This window comes from Pseudochaenichthys georgianus, chromosome 5 (assembly GCF_902827115.2).
Source record: "Pseudochaenichthys georgianus chromosome 5, fPseGeo1.2, whole genome shotgun sequence".
In the NCBI taxonomy this organism is placed as follows: domain Eukaryota; kingdom Metazoa; phylum Chordata; class Actinopteri; order Perciformes; family Channichthyidae; genus Pseudochaenichthys; species Pseudochaenichthys georgianus.
In genome coordinates, this window is record NC_047507.1 from 18,314,490 (window position 1) to 18,333,405 (window position 18,916).

General features: G+C 40.3%; 2 protein-coding genes across 9 annotated transcripts in view; one reads left to right on the forward strand and one right to left on the reverse strand.

Annotated features, from left to right (window-relative positions):
• ca16b (carbonic anhydrase XVI b) overlaps nucleotides 1–12,737 on the forward strand; it is a 104,775-nt gene extending 92,038 nt beyond the window's left edge. For both annotated transcript variants that reach the window (XM_034082329.2, XM_034082330.2), the window contains 15 exons: nucleotides 2,733–2,824; nucleotides 3,991–4,087; nucleotides 4,206–4,288; nucleotides 4,601–4,735; nucleotides 4,825–4,959; nucleotides 5,534–5,706; nucleotides 5,849–5,984; nucleotides 6,668–6,814; nucleotides 7,261–7,354; nucleotides 7,890–7,966; nucleotides 8,154–8,282; nucleotides 8,435–8,581; nucleotides 8,722–8,864; nucleotides 9,776–9,911; nucleotides 10,364–12,737. In XM_034082329.2, the coding sequence (XP_033938220.1) occupies nucleotides 2,733–2,824; nucleotides 3,991–4,087; nucleotides 4,206–4,288; nucleotides 4,601–4,735; nucleotides 4,825–4,959; nucleotides 5,534–5,706; nucleotides 5,849–5,984; nucleotides 6,668–6,814; nucleotides 7,261–7,354; nucleotides 7,890–7,966; nucleotides 8,154–8,282; nucleotides 8,435–8,581; nucleotides 8,722–8,864; nucleotides 9,776–9,911; nucleotides 10,364–10,510 (1,871 nt within the window). In that variant the 3' untranslated portion in view covers nucleotides 10,511–12,737. The remainder of the gene's footprint in view (nucleotides 1–2,732; nucleotides 2,825–3,990; nucleotides 4,088–4,205; nucleotides 4,289–4,600; nucleotides 4,736–4,824; nucleotides 4,960–5,533; nucleotides 5,707–5,848; nucleotides 5,985–6,667; nucleotides 6,815–7,260; nucleotides 7,355–7,889; nucleotides 7,967–8,153; nucleotides 8,283–8,434; nucleotides 8,582–8,721; nucleotides 8,865–9,775; nucleotides 9,912–10,363) is intronic.
• A 2,149-nt stretch (nucleotides 12,738–14,886) lies between these two features.
• The window catches only part of cadpsb (Ca2+-dependent activator protein for secretion b), a 59,944-nt gene continuing 55,914 nt past the window's right edge, over nucleotides 14,887–18,916 (reverse strand). For all 7 annotated transcript variants that reach the window (XM_034082799.2, XM_071203123.1, XM_071203122.1 and 4 more), the window contains 2 exons: nucleotides 15,966–16,070; nucleotides 14,887–15,587 (listed from right to left, as the gene is read on the reverse strand). In XM_034082799.2, coding sequence (XP_033938690.1) covers nucleotides 15,411–15,587; nucleotides 15,966–16,070 — 282 coding nt within the window. In that variant the 3' untranslated portion in view covers nucleotides 14,887–15,410. The remainder of the gene's footprint in view (nucleotides 15,588–15,965; nucleotides 16,071–18,916) is intronic.

An 18,916-nucleotide genomic window follows, 5' to 3' on the forward strand; every position in this document is an offset into this window, starting at 1 on the left:
TCCCAGTTCACCCGAACTACACGTTTGGGCTTACCAGGTCTATCCAGAGGTCTATCCAGAGGCTTCCCCCGCCACTCGACCCAACTCACCACCAGATGGTGATCAGTTGACAACTCCGCCCCTCTCTTTACCCGAGTGTCCAAAACATACGGCCTCAGGTCCGATGATACGATAACGAAATCGATCATGGACCTTCTGCCTAGGGTGCTCTGGTACCACGTACACTTATGAGCATCCTTATGTTCGAACATGGTGTTTGTTATGGCCAATCCATGACTAGCACAGAAGTCCAGTAACAAACCACCACTCCGGTTCAGATCAGGGGGGCCGTTCCTCCCAATCACGCCCCTCCAAGTGTCTCCATCATTGCCCACATGTGCGTTGAAGTCTCCCAGCAAGACTAAGGAGTCCCCTTCAGGAGCCCCATACAGGACTCTTTCCAGGGTCTCCAAGAAGGCCGAATACTCTGAACTGCTGTTGGGTGCATAAGCACACACAACAGTCAGAGTTTTCCCCCCCATAACCCGCAGGCGTAGGGAGGCGACCCTCTCGTCCACTGGGGTAAACTCCAACAACGAAGCACCTAACCGGGGACTTGTGAGTATCCCCACACCCGCCCGGCGCCTCACACCTTGAGCAACTCCGGAGAAGAATAGAGTCCAACCCCTATCCAGAAGTAAGGTTCCAGAGCCGACGCTGTGCGTAGAGGTGAGCCCAACCAGATCCAACTGGTACCGCTCCACCTCCCGCACAAGCTCCGGCTCCTTGGCCTAAACCAAATAAATTAATAGGTAGAAAGTTAAGCTTAAACTAATGGAGAAATGGTTGAAATGATGTTGGTGTTAAGGAGGGTTCACTTGCGGGGTAAATGTAAACACAAAAACAAATGTTATTTACCCTTAAATAAAATAGATTTCTCGGACTGAAACTGAGGGCCAAAAGTATTCTTGAACTACATCACACATCTACCAGCACCTATTCACCGTTGTCAATGTGATTCTCTGTTTCCTTGATGGCTGCACAGTTTCACTCCATTTACATGTGAAATGGCTCTGGTGAAAACCTCTGTAATAACTTTGTGACTGTCTTTTTGTTGCCTTTAATGTCCCAGGCAACAGCGCAGTGGCAGATAGTCGATATCAGACTTTACTTTCACAGTGGCTTAAAGCTCAGGGACATTTCAAGGCTTTGATACCACAGTTAAAGAGCACAGTTGATGCCAGTATTGACTACACATTAATTAGGTTTTTCCCTTCTATATCCCTGTCTGCTTCTCTTCTTCCTTTCTTTCTGTCTTTTTCTTTTTCTCTCTTAGAAACTATGGACATGTTCTAGCAGTACATATATTCTGAATGTCTAACCATGTGCCTGATGTTGAAAATGTGCAAGATAATTAAATGTAACGCTTTAAGTGCTAATCATTTGCATAATGTGTCTCTCATTGATATGTGTAAACATTTACATGTTTAAAATAGAACATTTTAAAATGAGATTGCTGTTAAGTATTTTATTGCTCACAGTGATGATCGGAACATATCTCTGCATAGTTTTCATCTCCAGTCAAGTAAAAAAATGGACCCACTCACCCTCACTTCATTTAAATGTCTAGCTCCTAAAGCCACAATTCACCAAGAACCATTCAGAAGAACTGATTAGACTGATAAGTGACTCTTGACTCTAAAACGGGGGGTGGCATTTTTGATAAATGAACAGATTAACAATCCAGAATCCACCTTAATGCCGAAACCACTGAGGCAATAAGAGCTCTTAAAGCCCCAGCTGCGAGGGTGTGTTAGTTAAGACATTCACTATTATCATCAGCAATGACAGCTGGGTCCCCTGTCCTATTGTTCCAGTGTGATGGTGACCAGCCTTATCAAAGATCCTTCTTGTGTGATGTGGGGCTGATTTGACTCAGATGAGACAGATGCTACCTCCTGTAAATGCTCAAAATACTAAATCTAGATATTTGTAATAACGTTCAGTCTCTTAAAGTGGCACAATATGGATGATCTAGTCTTTTATTTTACTTAAAGGGGACCTACAGTATCATGCAAAATGCACTTTTGTACGTCTTTTATACATGAATATATGTCCCGGTGTGTCAGGGAACTCCTCCATACCCAAATCTCTAAAAACGGGGCTGCAACGGATCTGATACAGACTGATCCAGATTTTAAATTGTTCTGACGTCAGAAACGGGGTGCTCCGCCTATATGGGCAACTCTCCACCTATCAGGGGAATGAGAGGTTGCGTGGCATGGTAACAGCATGGTAACAGCATGGTAACATGACGCTCGTGCCTCGCCCCCCTCCTTGGCAGGGGGGCGAGGTCAGCTGCAGCTAATTTGCCACAGAATCAGCCCTTGTGAAGACAGGGCTGGAAAAGAGCAAATAGAGCTAAATGAGGCATGGCTAAAATGCATGATCGGTTTGGTATTTTGAAAAAAAAACTTCACAGACATGTTTTATATAGGTATGGCCCTACAATATATTATTCAAATATAGCATGATAGGTCCACTTTAAATAAATAACATTTCAGAAAAGAAAAAAAATATGATATACATTGGTTTCCATGTTTGGTTGCCATGTTTACAGCCAAAACACTCACACAATGTACACGTACACACAATCTCAGAATAAATGGTGACTAAAACAAACCCTAATAATGCACTAGATTCCCACACACAGTAACATGCACTTTGCTAACTGTTCTGTCTTTTTCCTGCAGATGACATGGAGGCCATCCCTGTTAAGCTGTTTATTAAACACATCATGGAGCTCTACAAGAACAACCTGCAAGGTTTTTCTGAGGAGTTTGAGGTACACTTTCAACACCACTTAAATACTGATTATTTGTAAAGCCTTCTAAACCATGAATATAACACTAATGGGGTTTTTAAATTGAAGTTGTGTTTAGTTGGTCTGTACAAATGGAATAAACAGGTACATGTTTGCCTTTTAGTTCTGCTCGGCTCACATTGACTGATTATAAACCAACAATGAGAAGTAAACAAAGAGTCATATTGACTGACCGGTAACTCTTTGATTGGACGGTTTTGGCAGCTGTCATCCTGCATCATATGCAGTGTGGTCATGTCATTGCCTTAATTATTTGTTTGTGTCCTCTGCTGTTTCAAAAGATCTTAAAAATGTACTGATAATTAGCCTTTTCATTAATAGTGTTTTTGGTTTGTTCATGTCGTACATTTCACTCAATCCTTATTGGCTGGACCGTTCACTGTCAGCAGATGAATGATTTAGCACTGATTTCTCCCCCTGTACTCTGCAGATGTTGTCTGCAACTGGGCCTGGGTCTGAACAGTGGTTATTTATATTTAGAGATTATTTAATGCATGTGTCCGTGAGCAGGGTATTGAGCAGATGGTTGAGAGAAAGACGGAGTAAAAGATCAGGAGAGACGGAGGTTAATTAGAGAAGGTCTGTCTGCTGGTTGACTGGACGGGAACACATTCTCTGTGTAACCAGGTTAAGAAACGAGGAAAAGCTCTGACCCCAGAGGATTCCTTCTAATTGGGGTCATTTGATGTGAAGTCTGTGTGCGGATTTTTTTTTTATGCATCACAATGAAGCAGTGTTGGAAATTCCAGTTGTATTTTAGGGTCGGGTGGGTGCAGCAGGGTGTAGTGAAGAAGAGGAGATGATGGCTGTCTTACTGGATGCCTGGGTTCAAGCCCCTGTGGCAGTAAGCATATGCTCTTTTCAAGTGTCCTTGACCGAGACACTGAATCTCTTCTGAAAGGTTCTGCTGTAGAGTTTATCCTGAGCTCCTGACGGATGAGACCTAGTTTGGAAAAAGAAAGGAAAGTTTCCTTGTAAAGACAACAGAAGGAAAGAGAAAGATTTACTTGTTATGAAATAATGACAGTTTCTTTAGAAAAATCATGTTAACAGTTAAGTGGTGAATTCCAACACATTTTTTATACTTCTTTAATAATATCCATCTCTGTCTATTTTCCTCTCTCCAGGAGGTCCAGCGCTCCACAGCAGACCTGAAAATCACATCAGAACACTCCAATCATCCTGACAACAAGCACAAGAACAGATACATCAACATTGTGGCCTGTGAGTCAGCTGTCAAATCTGATTATGACGTATACTGCTGCGCAATCCAGTTATGATTTTATAATGCGTTTTCATCCGTTTAATAATGCTAACGAATATATATCAATGCTCTCCCTAGACGACCACAACAGGGTGAAATTGCGAGCTCTGGCGGGGAAAGATGCCAAACATTCGGATTACATCAATGCCAACTACGTGGATGTGAGTATTACAAACCGCTTATTAGTTTTCCTAATGCAGGTCCTGGTGTGGTTTTCTTTTTTGTGTTAGAAAGATGTTGAAATTCACCAGCAAGGCAAATATACATTAAAGTATCAAATCATAACACCGACAGACAGAGGAAAAAGATTGATTTCAAGAACATTGATTGATGTATAAATATTCAGAATGTCAGCTGAAGGAGTGGATTTCATGACCTACCTTTGTCAGTAATCCAGCCATATCAGCTATATCAGCGGTGGGTATAATATCAAATATTGATGGCATCTATATTCTCCCACTCTCCTGTTTCAGGGCTACAACCGGCCGAGAGCTTATATAGCTGCCCAGGGTCCTCTCAAGTCTACATTCGAGGACTTTTGGAGGATGGTGTGGGAGCAGAACACAGGAATCATCATAATGATCACCAACTTGGTGGAGAAAGGACGAGTAGGTTCACTTTATGTAAAAGTAAAAATGCTCAGAAAAGCCCTTGCTGTATTTCATTATTTTTATATAATGTCTTTTGTGTCCTGTAGAGAAAATGTGACCAGTATTGGCCGACAGAGAACAGCGAGCAGTATGGGAATATTGTAGTGACGCTGAAAAGCACCAAAGTACACGCCTGCTACACACTGCGGCGTTTCCTTATAAGGAATACTAAAGTTAAAAAGGTAATTTAACATCAAACTTGTTTTAATTTGTTTTGTTTGAATAATATTGAACTTTTTTTAAACCTGGATCAGTTTGAACCAGCTAATTGTAAAGATTTTAAAACCAGCTGTCAGTTGGTCCAAAGTTGGTCCAAAATAAGAGTTTTAAGGACCAAGCCATAAATTAAACTTTAGTGCATACCATTTCCAGTTTTCACAGTATTTCTTTGGTTAGTGGCATAACATTTGTATATTACGTAGGTCAATTAGGTTGTATTTGTGGTATGTAATTCATATCTTCCTGGTTTACATAATTGTGAAGCAGTCACATTTTAACTGGTAACCTATTAACAAGCTATTTTTTAAAAAGTTGTTCTGTTAATATCATTATTAAAAGCTTAAATTATGCAACACTATTTGAGTGTTGCTCAAATAGTGTTGCATTATATTACCACTTAGGCTAGATATAACATTGTGTTTGCTAAGTTTGTTCTTAAAGCAACTAACAGCTGGTACAGCCAGCCCATGATAGTGTCCTCCCTGTGCGAAGGACAAAGATTCTGCAATGGGTCACAAGTCTGCTCTCATGTTTTAGGGTCAAAAGGGGAACCCAAAGGGGAAGCTAAATGAACGCATCATTGTGCAGTTTCACTACACTCAGTGGCCTGACATGGGAGTACCGGAGTACACCCTCCCTGTCCTCACCTTCATCAACCGCTCGTCAGCAGCTCGCACTGCAGACATGGGCCCGGTCCTGGTGCACTGCAGGTACGGTGCTTACTGTAGTACTCAGGCTAAATGACTGTTAACTACTGTGCAAGTGCTAAAGTCTCATAATCCCTGATTTGGTGAACAGCTCCCTCTGTGGGCCCGTCATTATGCTCATGTTGCTCTGTGCTTTGCTTCTCAGTGCAGGGGTTGGGCGCACAGGAACGTACATTGTCATTGACAGCATGCTACAACAGATGAAGGACAAAAGCACGGTCAGCGTCCTGGATTTTCTCAAACATATCCGCACACAACGCAACTACCTAGTTCAGACTGAGGTAAGAAGCCTGACTTTCGACCTTATGTTGTGAAACTATCATTTGTTTACATCAAAAAGGTCATCTATGATTAAAGATGGAGAGGGAGTTATGAAATGTTTTCAGTTCGATACTCTGGGCTCAGGTAAAGGTCACATACCCGCTGCAATTTAATTTGAACGCTCAGTACAAAGTAATATACACCCACCACGATACAGAGGAATGTGTGCACTGGCTGTCCTCAGGCCACAGCCATGTCTTTGATTCTTTAACTGATGGATGTTTGAGGTTATTTCTGTGTCCTCCCACCTTCACTTTGTTCTGTCTGCACACCTTCTGATGTTGTATGCTTTGGCTCAATTCAGGCTCAACTAACTTCCGTTTGTTTATTCTTGGTTATCTGTTAAAGCAGGTACAAGTGAGGACTTGTGTTTGCAGATTCAAATTATGAATACAGAATATAATTCACTAATGCATAATGATTAACATATAAGTACATAAAGTAATACAAAATTGCCCTGTCCTTTTACCAGCTTCAGTATTAAAGTAATGCGTACACATTAAGGCATCCAGAGATGTTATTCATTAATATAATATATATGATTCTGAAATTAGTTGTAACTTTTGGTACATTCAACATTCTTTCACATCGTTATAATATTGATCTATTTCATAGTTTTGTGCTCTTTTGGTCTCCCCTTTAGGAGCAGTATGTTTTCATCCACGACGCTCTGATGGAGCTCATTATGAGCAGAGACACAGAGGTGCCTGCCTGGCAGCTGCACAGTTACGTCAATAGCATCCTCACCCCCAACTCGGCAGGCCGCACCCTGCTGGAGAAGCAGTTCAGGGTGAGTAAAGTTGATCTGAGTCTGACTGGTCCGTTTAAATGAGCTGTCACCGTCTGCAGAGGCACCGTCAGCTGAAATCAAGGCTGTTTTTGGATCAGAAGCTTGTTAGCAACGTGCACGGTGGCTTTCCACTCCCAGACTGGAATAGATTGAAGGCGTCTCTGATGTGGCTTCAATAAAGTCATGTCTGTCACCCCTGCTGCCTTATGCAAAGCTTGATGAATGTTTCATCAAGCTCAGTCCACATCAGTAGAGGGAAACAAATTGCTCGCCAATAATGTCCCTTCCTCCCGGGCTCCACATGCACATTATTAATGTGAAAGACTTGCTCTTCATCTTGGGTGCGAAACAACATTGTCATTTTTTTAAATGTATGATTCCATGGCACAGTGACTCTGAAAAGCTGACTTTGTGTAACGTGTGGGCTTTTGGTTCTGTCTCACCAGCTGTTGACTCAGTGCAACGCGCGCTTTGTGGAGTGCTTCAGTGCCCACAAAGATTGCAACAAGGAGAAGAACCGCAACTCCTCAGTGGTCCCCTGTAAGTATCTTATCTGTAATACCACAGCACACTTGTGATAGAGCTGAGGTTTTGGAGAACCAAGGTCATGTCTAACATGTAGAGTAAAGCTTCAGGAATCTGCACTCAGATCTGGAGATAGTGGGTTTACAAGTAAGGTATAGTGGTTTCAACGACATGGTTACATTTTAAGGTTAAAATCACATTTGGGGTGTATGGGTGAGACATTTTTTTCCTTTGCAGCCTATACTGTATAACATACTATTTCATTGCCTCTTTCATTTCAGAAATTAAATAATATACTACTCAGTCTCGTAGTTTTCTACATTTTCCTGTTTTCCACTCCGTAAATTATTAAAGACAATTCCTGTTCCAAAATTAGATTATATTTCCATAATGCTATAAATTAATCTTTCTATGCTTTCTCTGCACCCTGGCAGGGGAAATGACTTACTTGTTGCCATAGTAACAGCTAGGGCATGTAATGAATGTGTGCATTATCAGCCAGTGTAATATAGAGACCTGCAATTTAATACTTTTTTTCTCCTCTCTTCAGCGGAGCGAGCAAGGGTCGGACTCGCCACTCTGCCTGGAATGAAAGGAACAGATTACATTAATGCATCCTACGTAATGGTACAGTGTGTTAGCCCAGCTTCTCTTTCACTGCTCACTGTGTGTGTGTAGACATTTATTGACAGGTCTGACAGTTTGGATGACAGTTTCTTAGAAAATGATCAGCTTCCGTCAGCTTTCAAAGACATCCATCAGTTTGAGTGCTGTGAGCTTCTGAAAGGCTAACAGCTCCCATCTCTCCCTTCAGGGTTACTTCAGGAGTAATGAGTTCATCGTTACCCAGCATCCCTTGCCCCACACCACCACAGACTTCTGGAGGATGATTTGGGACCACAACGCTCAAATAATTGTCATGTTGCCTGATAACCATGGCCTGGTAAGTAACACAATAATGGTCTTAATCTGTTGTTGGATTTGCCTTATATAGCTGGAATTCTCATATAAGGAAACACTGGAATCTAGTCACAAACTAACAGAAATCATAATGACAGCTTAACCAAAATAAGTTGCTATGTTGTTTCTCTGCAGGCTGAGGATGAATTTGTTTATTGGCCGAGTCGGGAGGAGTCCATGAATTGCATTGCCTTCACTGTCACACTCATCAGTAAGGACAGACTGTGCCTCTCCAATGAGGAGCAGATCATCATCCATGACTTCATCCTGGAGGCCACCCAGGTACCCGGGGCCCACATGTACCGTCATTAGATGGATGTGATTCTCTTTGTTTGATGACTTCATTTGTAGACTCCCAATGAAATATCACATCATCTTCTGTCATGTGTGTCCTACAAGTGACATTCCTTTTCTGTGGACAGGATGACTACGTTCTGGAGGTGAGACACTTTCAGTGCCCTAAATGGCCCAACCCTGATGCTCCTCTCAGCAGCACCTTCGAGCTCATCAATGTCATCAAGGAGGAGGCCATGACTCGAGATGGCCCCACCATCGTGCACGATGAGTACGTTTACCTCCAAGTTGTTTTCAGTCAGCACAGGGACAGTACACGTCTACCTAAGATTTAGTGATAGAATAATCCAGGACTCTATAGATTAATTAATATTAATTATATTTGTAATACACACTGTTGAACTTGGACTCAGACAGTTCAGTCGTGGTCCATGAATCCCTTGATGTTTAATTACCTTTTACTTGTCCTTATTAAACTGTAGTACTTGCACTACCAGGATGAAATACAAGCCACTAAATATGAAGTGCTCTCCATAGCTCGGGGTTTGAGTGTCCTCCTGTTAATGCTAGCGCCGACAATCTACAGGCGACTACCAAGATAAACAAAAGTGCCATTCTGAAGTCTCTCAGTAACCAGGCAACCATAACAACTTTCACAACAGTTCCCAGCTGATGTCTTTCCGACAGACCTTTGTGCCTTCAGCACCTCGGCTGCTGTTAGTGAAAACATCAGCTAATTGAATACTCTCCGCCACCGGAGGTCCTGATAATTAATCACACTTCATCCCTCATTTACCTAAAGCTGTAGCTGTGGTTGTCTCAGACTTCAGGCCACTCCGTCTCCCCGACTGCTTACGCCAGAGGCTAATGTGATGGGATGCTAATTGCTAACAATCTGTAAGGACTTAGTTGCCTAACTGCAGACTGGGAAGTTATTAACATTATATTCTCTGCAAACAAGTAACTGCCAATGTGTGAAGAAGTTAATGGTGATGAGATCTAAACAATTAAATTACACACAAGACTCACACACGACACATTAAAGCCCAAGACATTGTCATTTTATAATGGAGTTTAACCAAGGATTTATGAAGTGTAATGTAACACGGGTTAAGAGCACCTGGCCAGTAAGTCCAGACTGATTTAGACTGATTATAGCTGATTTTGAACATTTCCTCATAGGTATGGAGCCGTGTCAGCGGGCATGCTCTGCGCCCTCACCACACTGTCCCAACAGCTGGAGAACGAGGGCGTCGTCGACATCTATCAGGTGGCGAAGATGATCAACATCATGAGACCAGGCGTCTTCACAGATATAGTAAGTTCACTTTTATGTCAAATACAAACCAGAGGGATTTCGGGTCAGCCGTTTCAAATTTGAAACATAATATTGAAATACCTTCAGACAGACCCAGTCAGCAACTAGCTGTAGAAAGTGGTTGAACATTTAGTAGCTAACAAGATGGATGTTTACCTTCAGGAGTTTGTGGAAAGAGCTTAAATGCATAGTTAGGTGGATAAACACAACTCCACATTAATGCTGAAGTGGCTCTGTATCTGCTTGAAGTTCAAAGGCAACTGTTTCGTAGCATGTTGGCCTTGTTAACATCAGGTGATAATATGTCAATGTTGTGTTTACAGCTTGTTCTGCTTCCCCCAAGTGGCCAACAAACTAAAGACGTGTTTTTAAGGAAATGTCACAGCTCTGTAGCATATTGTAAGATGTGATCTGGGGTGTTAAGTGTTGTGTGTTTGTGTTCATGTGCACAGGAGCAGTACGAGTACCTTTACAAAGCCATGCTCAGCCTGGTGGGTAACAGAGAGGACGGCCTGAGCCCCATGCACATGGACACTAATGGAGTGGTGGTGATCGCAGACGAGTCGGACCCCGCGGAGAGCATGGAGTCGCTCGTCTGAGGACGTCCTCACAGGCACTTAATTTGTAAAAACTCGAGAACTTTTCTGAGGCCTTTTTTGCCAGACTATTGATTAAATGAATAATCTTATTACTTTTTATACTGATAAAAGTCTTTTGATATTTATGTTTTCGTCCTTTTTTTCTTGTCTTGAATGTTATCCTGCTGAGCGTTTGCACCTGTTTAAGTTGACGTGAGGGAAAAGCAGCTCTGTCCAGTTTGCACTATACTATCAGTGTTACTGCCTAAATCAAGTGAATGAAGACGTTTAACAGTTAAATCCTGGCATCATCTCATGACCAGGATCTTTGGATCACATAAGACAAACCTGAAGCATGAAGGCCAGGATGAAATAATGCGATCTGCTTCTAAAAGTGTCTCCAAAAAAAACATTACAACACAAAGTAGCCCAGCACGCATTATGTCACTTTGTCGCCTCAAACCGTTTTGAGGCTCCGCTCCATCTGGGTGAAACTCTTTATCACATGTTAAGAGACTATTACCTGCTTAATATTCATATATTGTCCAAGTATCTCACTGCTGTCTTGTATAATGTACTTACGGCTTATTTTGTTAAATTGTGTTACAACATCTAATGTGAACATGTATTGCTTTTTACAGGGATTTATATTGTTATATTGTTTTGTAATATATATATATTATATCCTTACTAGCCAACCAATGTTTTTCTTTTTTTTTTAGTGCTTTTGCCTATGTGTTGACTGGCCTTGATGTAGATTCATGTTTTTATGAGACTGCCATGAATAATCTACAAAGCTCAATTGTTTTCATCATTTTTCACAGCGTCTTTACCCACAACTGTCAAAACTCAACAGTTAACACATGTAATGGGTATCTGTATTGAAACAGTACAAGGTCTACAAGAAGTATTCACCCCACACAAACTTCCATGTTTTATTGTTTTACAACATCAAATCACAGTGGATGAAAATCAGTAGACACAACTATGTCAAGTGAAAACAAAAGTCAACACATGTTTGATCTTATTTCATTGCAAAAAGAGTATGTGGATAGCTTTGGACATCTTGACACGTTTGCAGCTTATCGCGTTGCCCTGTCAAACTCAATTTTATAAAGCGATGGCAACATTTCTAATCTTGCCACTGATCCTGGACTGAATTGAGGTTCTGACCTGGCCACTGACAGACTTTAACAGGTTCTTAAGAGAAGACATTGCTGTTTACAGTAGCTGTGGCTTAATATTTGCTGTCCTTGGTTTGATGAAAAAATAAATTCTGCAGTTTCCCACGTAAAGAACCAGAGTTTCCTCCAGGACTTCTTTATATTTTACTGCATCAATATTACCGTCTACTTCTTCTTAAGCCTTGAAGGGGCCTGTTGCAGAGAAGTATCCTTAACAGGCCTCCTGATGAGGACGGTATGTTGTAGCCGATGTGTTTGTCTCACAAAAAGGCTCGCTAATGATCTTGCCCTTCATTTCACCACAATTAATTTTTAAGAGCTGGGCCATACTGCTTTTTAATTTTCTATAATTGTATGTGGAATCTCCAGTGCCTTGGAATTGTTATTCCTTCCCCCTAATTGATTACATCTGTAAAGTATATGTTTATTTTCATGGTGCAGTCTTTGCCTGGAAATGTACTTAATAGCTACGGTTTCCAGAACTATTTAACCTAAAAAAATGTGTCACAGCGTGATTACACTCAGCAGTCTATTCGACTTGAAACAAACTGGCTGCACCGGTGAGGAATTCAATCTCATAGTGAGGGTGAATATGAGTTTTATTTTACATTTACTTAATTTACAACTGTGAATCAATTGAGTCTTTTTCTTTTACAAGTGTAAACATTATCCTTATTACATCCACTGTGATACAAACTTGTAAATAAATAAAATGTGAAAAGATCCAAAGGAGGTGAATGTGTTTAAAAGTCACTGTATATTCTTGTAAGGGAGGGTGGGGGGATTATTTGTAACCAAAGATGTGGTTCCAGTTTGCAACATGTAGGTGGTTTTGTCCTGAGATCTATTTAGTCCATTTAATATCAAGATTGTTGAACCTTGAAGTGCAGATTATCGTTGTCAGAGGTTAAGCATGTTTCTGTTCCAGCCTTGGGAACTTATCTTACAGTAAACATCAGAGTACAATATTTTTAAATTGAGACAGTAAAACGTATTTTATTTGGGTCGATATTGTGTCAAGGCAGTATTTTGTGACCTAATTATAAGCCCTTTTAAACCCTGAACCTCCCTCTCTCTTGATTGATTTATGTGTATCATTTTACTATTTAATAACACCCTCTTCTCTGACAAAGGGGAGATTGCTCAAATCAGTTCAAACTCTCCAACATTTGGAGAAAAGTCCACATTGCTGATCACTTAACTGCAACAAAACATATCCTAGGTGTTTCTTATGAATACCAATCGCCTCTCTGTTTGATATTTCTACGCTTGATGTGTACTGTGGCAAAACACATTAACTAAAAAAAAAATGTCTTTGACTCTTATATAATCTTTGTGATCATAGAGGTTTATATTTTCATACAAATATTTGGTTTGTATTTGGCCATGAAACAGTTTTGTGGGAAATGTATTCTCCAAATCTCCATAGAAAACCCCCCGCAGTCATACCGGCCCCTTCGAGGTCCACGCTGATATTTGAAGCAGATATTTCCTGACATTTGCTGAACGGTCCAGGGATCCAGTGTGTGAGTTCAGTATAGTGCTCCTAGTGCTCCTAGGTTGGTAGTGAAGTCTATTTTGTAACGTTAAATTCGAATAAAATGGTTTTGTCCATCATATCACATGTTTATATGATGTGTCATAGCCATATATTTCTATGATGCTGTCATATACCATATTATAGTGTAATAGTGTCATTTAATAGGTACATTGTATTGCTATTTATGAAATAAAGTTTGGGTTTGGGTGCACAGCATCCTTGTACATGGAATACAGATGGAGGAGTTTAATGGCATGAAAAAGCAAATAAGCAACCTTTTTATACTGTCGCCCCCTGCTGGCAGTCTGTCACCAAACAACAGTGGTGGAAGATGCTTTGCTCCGATTCAACATACTCAAACATGTAACTAACTAGAAGTATTAGCATCAAAATGCACTTAGGCAGCATGATAATAATTTAGCTTGTTAAGGTGGAGCTATTTCACATTATTTAATACACTATTCTATCATATAGCATTTAAGTGTATACATTATATATGACCACAGGTGTTGTAGTCTATACATCGTAATCTGTATTGTAGAAACTGGATATTAAACAGATGAAGGGAATTCAAAAGTACAATAACATTGTAGTATATGGAGGCAGGAAATGTAAGACTAACATGAGTTGAGTTACACTAACCGCGGGCTACAACCTGAGCCTCTTTTTTTAGGCCTATTTGTCGGCTCTTTGGGAACTTGACACAATGTAATACTGAAATAGCTACTAGCAGTTCCTGTTGCAATGTATCAAAGGCTGAACTGACCACTACTCATGGATTAAGTTAATACTGGAGAAAACCTCAAATGTGACAATATTATGCATGTGCTGGTGTTATAAGAGCATCATATCATTTTATTTTCTTCAAAATGGAATATCCTTACAAAGTGTAGGCGATAGTGTTTCTAAACATACAGTATCCACTTCATGTCTGTGTGAATGAGTTGTGACTCGGAGAGGAAGTAGCTGAAGTACAGTCGCCTATTTGAGTAAATGTTCCTTTCCAACACCGCCATACCACCACTTACACAGCTCAGTGTACCTATAATTGTGTCTCCGGTGTAAATGCACCCAATAAACATGACATCAGATGCACATGTACAGTATTTTTTATTTAGAAGCCACAGCTCTTGCATATTACAACTGTTGGCTTTCATAAGGCAAAAGCAAGAATGAATCCACCAGCTAATTCACACAGAAAACAGAAAGCGTTTGGGGAGGGTGGGAACCCACAGGCATGCAGCGATGGCTCAGAATGCAATGTACAGCATTTTATATTTATATATATATTTATATAATATATACAAAACAACAGTGAGACCCAAACAAATGCCAGACATCTCATTCTACACAATTACAGAACAAAGACGGACCAACTTTTCTTTTTTAATAAAAAAAAATATTTCTGCTCTTTTCTCTGTAAAAGTGCAACTCAATTAAAATAGAACCTGTTTCAAGGCCTTTAATGTTGAAATAAAAATAGAATCTCCCAAGTTATCAAAATGGAGCTATGAGAATATTGCATCTCTAGAATACCCACTCGTTGAAGTTCATGATTCCTGTTGAATCGTGTCTAATTAGTAATTGAGAAAAGATCACATAGCATTGACACATGATAGAAATGCAGGTCTTGATAAACTGTTGATATTAATAACAGCGAGTAGACAACAATGTATCTGTAACAGCCGTAAACAAATACAGAGGTTTATTTTTCAGTTTGAAGCAGTTGGCATTCACTTAAAAACAGACAAGACAAATAAAAGGGTCCACACACTCATCATCACGACAATGTACCATTAATGAATGTAGAATACGACAAAGAAGCGCCATATAGGTTTGCATTGGACAGGGACACACCTAATAATCTCACTCAACATCGTCAAACAAATGGTTCTCCATATTGCTTAGTAACACATAGAAATGCATTTTGAAACGAATGAATCAAAGATAGCTGCTATCTTTATCATGACACAGCTAAACTGCATGATTTTTTTTTTTACATTTTTCTTTTCTTTTTCCTCAGTATAAGTACTATTTTGTATAGTTAATAGTTCCTTCATAGGCATTTCGAGCTGACAAAGAGGTCCTAGAGTGGCTATCTGAGTTGGTACATGCATCGGTAACCAGGCTAAAGTCAAAAGTGTGAAAGGGGGTCGGGGTGAGGTGGCTCAGGGGAAATGGCGGGAGTGTCAGTGCTCTAGTCATCGTCTTCGTCCTCCTCATCGCTGTCCTTCATGGAGATGCCCTGCATGCCTCCTTCTCTCACTGAAGCCGTGGCCTCCTCCAGCGTCAGCCTGTTGCGCACCGTGTCGTACATCTTACTGTTCAGGGTGGAGTCGAGGACACCCTGCAGGCGGAAGTCCCGGTACTTTTTCTACAGAAGGACAGAGGTAAATCAGCACTGTGTATTTGGGAAGTGTACTGACCCTGACGGGTGGTTCCTGTGCTACGTATAGGTCTTAATCTTGTTATTTGTATTTCTGTTGTACCTAAATGTTCACTTTGTTTTATAATTTATATTGTTGCATCGACTCAGTTGTGTTGTGTCTTATCTGTCAAAGAGATTTTTATTATCATACATTTTACCTCTTTGTGTCTATCTGATAACATTTTACATTTTGCTGCATGTACCTTTTAAAGTTCTTAACAAATAATCTGAGGGGAATGTGTCATTTTGTAAAGCACTTTGAGCTGCATGAGTTATATGAAAAGTGCTATATAAATAAAGCTTTATTATTATTATTATTATTACCTTTGTGATCCTGATGAGAATTTTCAGCTGGTAGACGTGGAGCTGCTGCTCCATGCGTTCCGTGAGCCAGGTCCCCAGCAGGTTCATGGTGGCAGTGAACCATTGCTGAAACACATAAACACAACACTCTCCAGCAAAACACACACTCACACACATACTCAAGACATTGTAACATAAAACTAACCTTTTATGACACACATAAAGAACATCTAAACATAGAGTACGACAATAACATTAACTTTAAAGCATCCTCGTGTGTGTACTCAAGCATCACTTCAATAAAACCGGCTAGAAGCTAGAAGACATGTGGGGATACTTTTCCTTTCACCCAGGTGCACAGTATATCAAGTTGGTGAGGATTAAGGTGGAGTCTCCATCCCACTTCACAAGAAAGACATCCCTGCTTTTCTCTACTCAGAATCCACACACATTGCACGTTAATGTAAGATTAAAGTCATGTTCAAAATAAACAAATCATAAAAGCTAAAAAGAATAAGAAGCTACAGTAAAGTGGGTTTGTTTCTTTGTGTCATGCATTTCAAATCTAAGGTAAAAAAGAACGTTCTTTACTTTCATTGCCTTCTGTCCTCGTAGAATATTTAAAGCCCCTGAAAACTCTGTTTACCTTAAATATAAATGACTTGCCAAATTTAAAAGCTTAGAAAACCCAAATCCTTCGGGATCTTTAGACACTCATTTAAGTTGGTTATAAGGGACTGTGTGGGTGTTTTAAAATACAGCAATATCTTGTTCTAGGTTATGCAGAAAACTAAAAAAGTTGAGTTTGCTTAGTTGAGCATAACACCTGGAAGAATACAAAACTGATAGCCTGGCTCTTTTCTCTCTCTGCCAACAAGCACTTCCAAAGATAACCGATCTGCACTCAACTTGTTTGGTTAATTTGTACAAACTAGGGTATGAGAGTCCATGAACGTACTGCACCCAGGTATACTGTATACTGCAGCACATAATCTTTTGTATAAATTAAAGAAACAAGATCTTAAAAAGTCAACTTTAGAGAAGCTGGTTACAATTGGATATCAGGCTAGCTGTTTTCCAGCTTTAATTTTGCGCAGACATAGCCTACATGAGATGGGTGTCCATCTTTCCCAAAATGTCAAACTATTTCTAAATGTATGCCGCATCATAGTAACAAGCAGATTGAGGAGACTAAACTCAAAATGTGTGTGTGTGTGTGTGTGTGTTTATGTGTTGCCAAGACACACACAAAGACACATGCACACACACACGCACAACAGAACCCCCCCCCCCCACACACACACACAATGTGACATCCACACACAGACTGCATTTTTAGCACTGAAAGGTGCAATTTTAGAGTAAAAACCCGAAGCATTGATACAACTGCTACATCGTCAACCATTGACAGATGTATCAGTCTCAAACTGTAATTACCTTTTAATAACTACAAATTATTCTCTGAGTCAATATTTAAGCTGCATGGCCCATTAATTATTGAAGGAAATTGCTTAGCCTTTATTAATAATTTATTCGAGTAGATGCCGAGCTGCATTTAAATATATGGAGTATAGAAAATTACTACTGTATAGGGAGTTTAAATTAACGTTTTGACGCAATTCATTAGCAAATGAAAAATAGAATGAGAGTGAGTAAATGGTTAGCAGGCAGGGAGCAGCGGTGCTATTTTCTTGTACCTTGTCGCTACTTTACTTTGGGTGTCGGTGTCCCAGACTGTATAAAGTTAAAAGTGACAAGAGAACAGCACCCAAGTCTAATAGAAACAGCTTTCAGACCTGCAACTTCAAAAAATAGAAGTCAACTTGGAACATGTGAGTAGGCAGGAACGCAGAAACAAAAGCTTCAATTAGAAGTGGGATAATATAATTGCTTGGTTGTTTAGTTACGTTTTGAGCCTTGGTTTAGTTTTCAACAAGATTAGGTGAATGGTTGAAAGGTTTGAACTTGTGGCTCGATATGCAGATGCCTGTCCACTTCACAGTCGAGTTGAGCGTGCAGTGCATGCAGACCTCGCAGGTGGGTGGGTGGCAGATTACGTGCTAAGGAAAACTGCTCTATGTGCAAATGAGGCAGAACTCTGAGGAGGAGGGTCATGCTAGAAGATGTACACAGGAAGATTATTTGACTCTAAAATCATGCCAACCAACATAATGTGATAAAACAACGCAACGCAACACTAGAGATAAGTGCCACTTTTTGAATAGAGGAGGCAGCAGGAATGGTGTTAATCAGAAAAGAGGAGATAAAAAGGATTGAAATTAATTAGTGAAAGAAAGAGAGATAAAGTAGAGCCTAAGCAACATCTAGGTTTTTTCACATGCATGCAAATGGTTGGATGGAAATGCATTCAAATGAAAGAGAAAAACATATACATCCTTGAACTAAAGCAGAGTTTAAAATGCTAATAACTGAAAGATTCACAGCTTGTGAAATCTTCAGAAGGGTTTATCATGACAGTGCTGAGTAGGATTTTGGTGCACTTTGGGGCCACACAGAGGACACGAGGGGTAAAACTCCACACTAGAAAAAAGTGACAGAACACAGACGGAGACGAGGGAGCTAGCGTGAACCTCAAAGACAAAAGCAGACCCACTTCACAACAGCATCACTCCTCACTCCAAAACAAACAAACAAAAACAATAAATCATAGTTATTTGGCTCCTGCTTCTACAGCCAAACACATACATTAGAAAACCAAAGGGAGCATTCTGAGGATCTCTCAGACAAATCAAACGTTACGTCACTGTCTCACAGAACTGGGAATTTGTCAAACACACAAAGCCATCAACACCTGTAGAGACGCAGGTCTGTACAAATAGTTTCTGAATGACATGAAGCACACACATCACAGCAATATGTGTTGTTCAAATCACACATGGAGGACACATTCTGTCAATGTATCCCATTAGGATTATGCTTTTGTAAGACAGTGCTCTCTTCACCCTGGCACA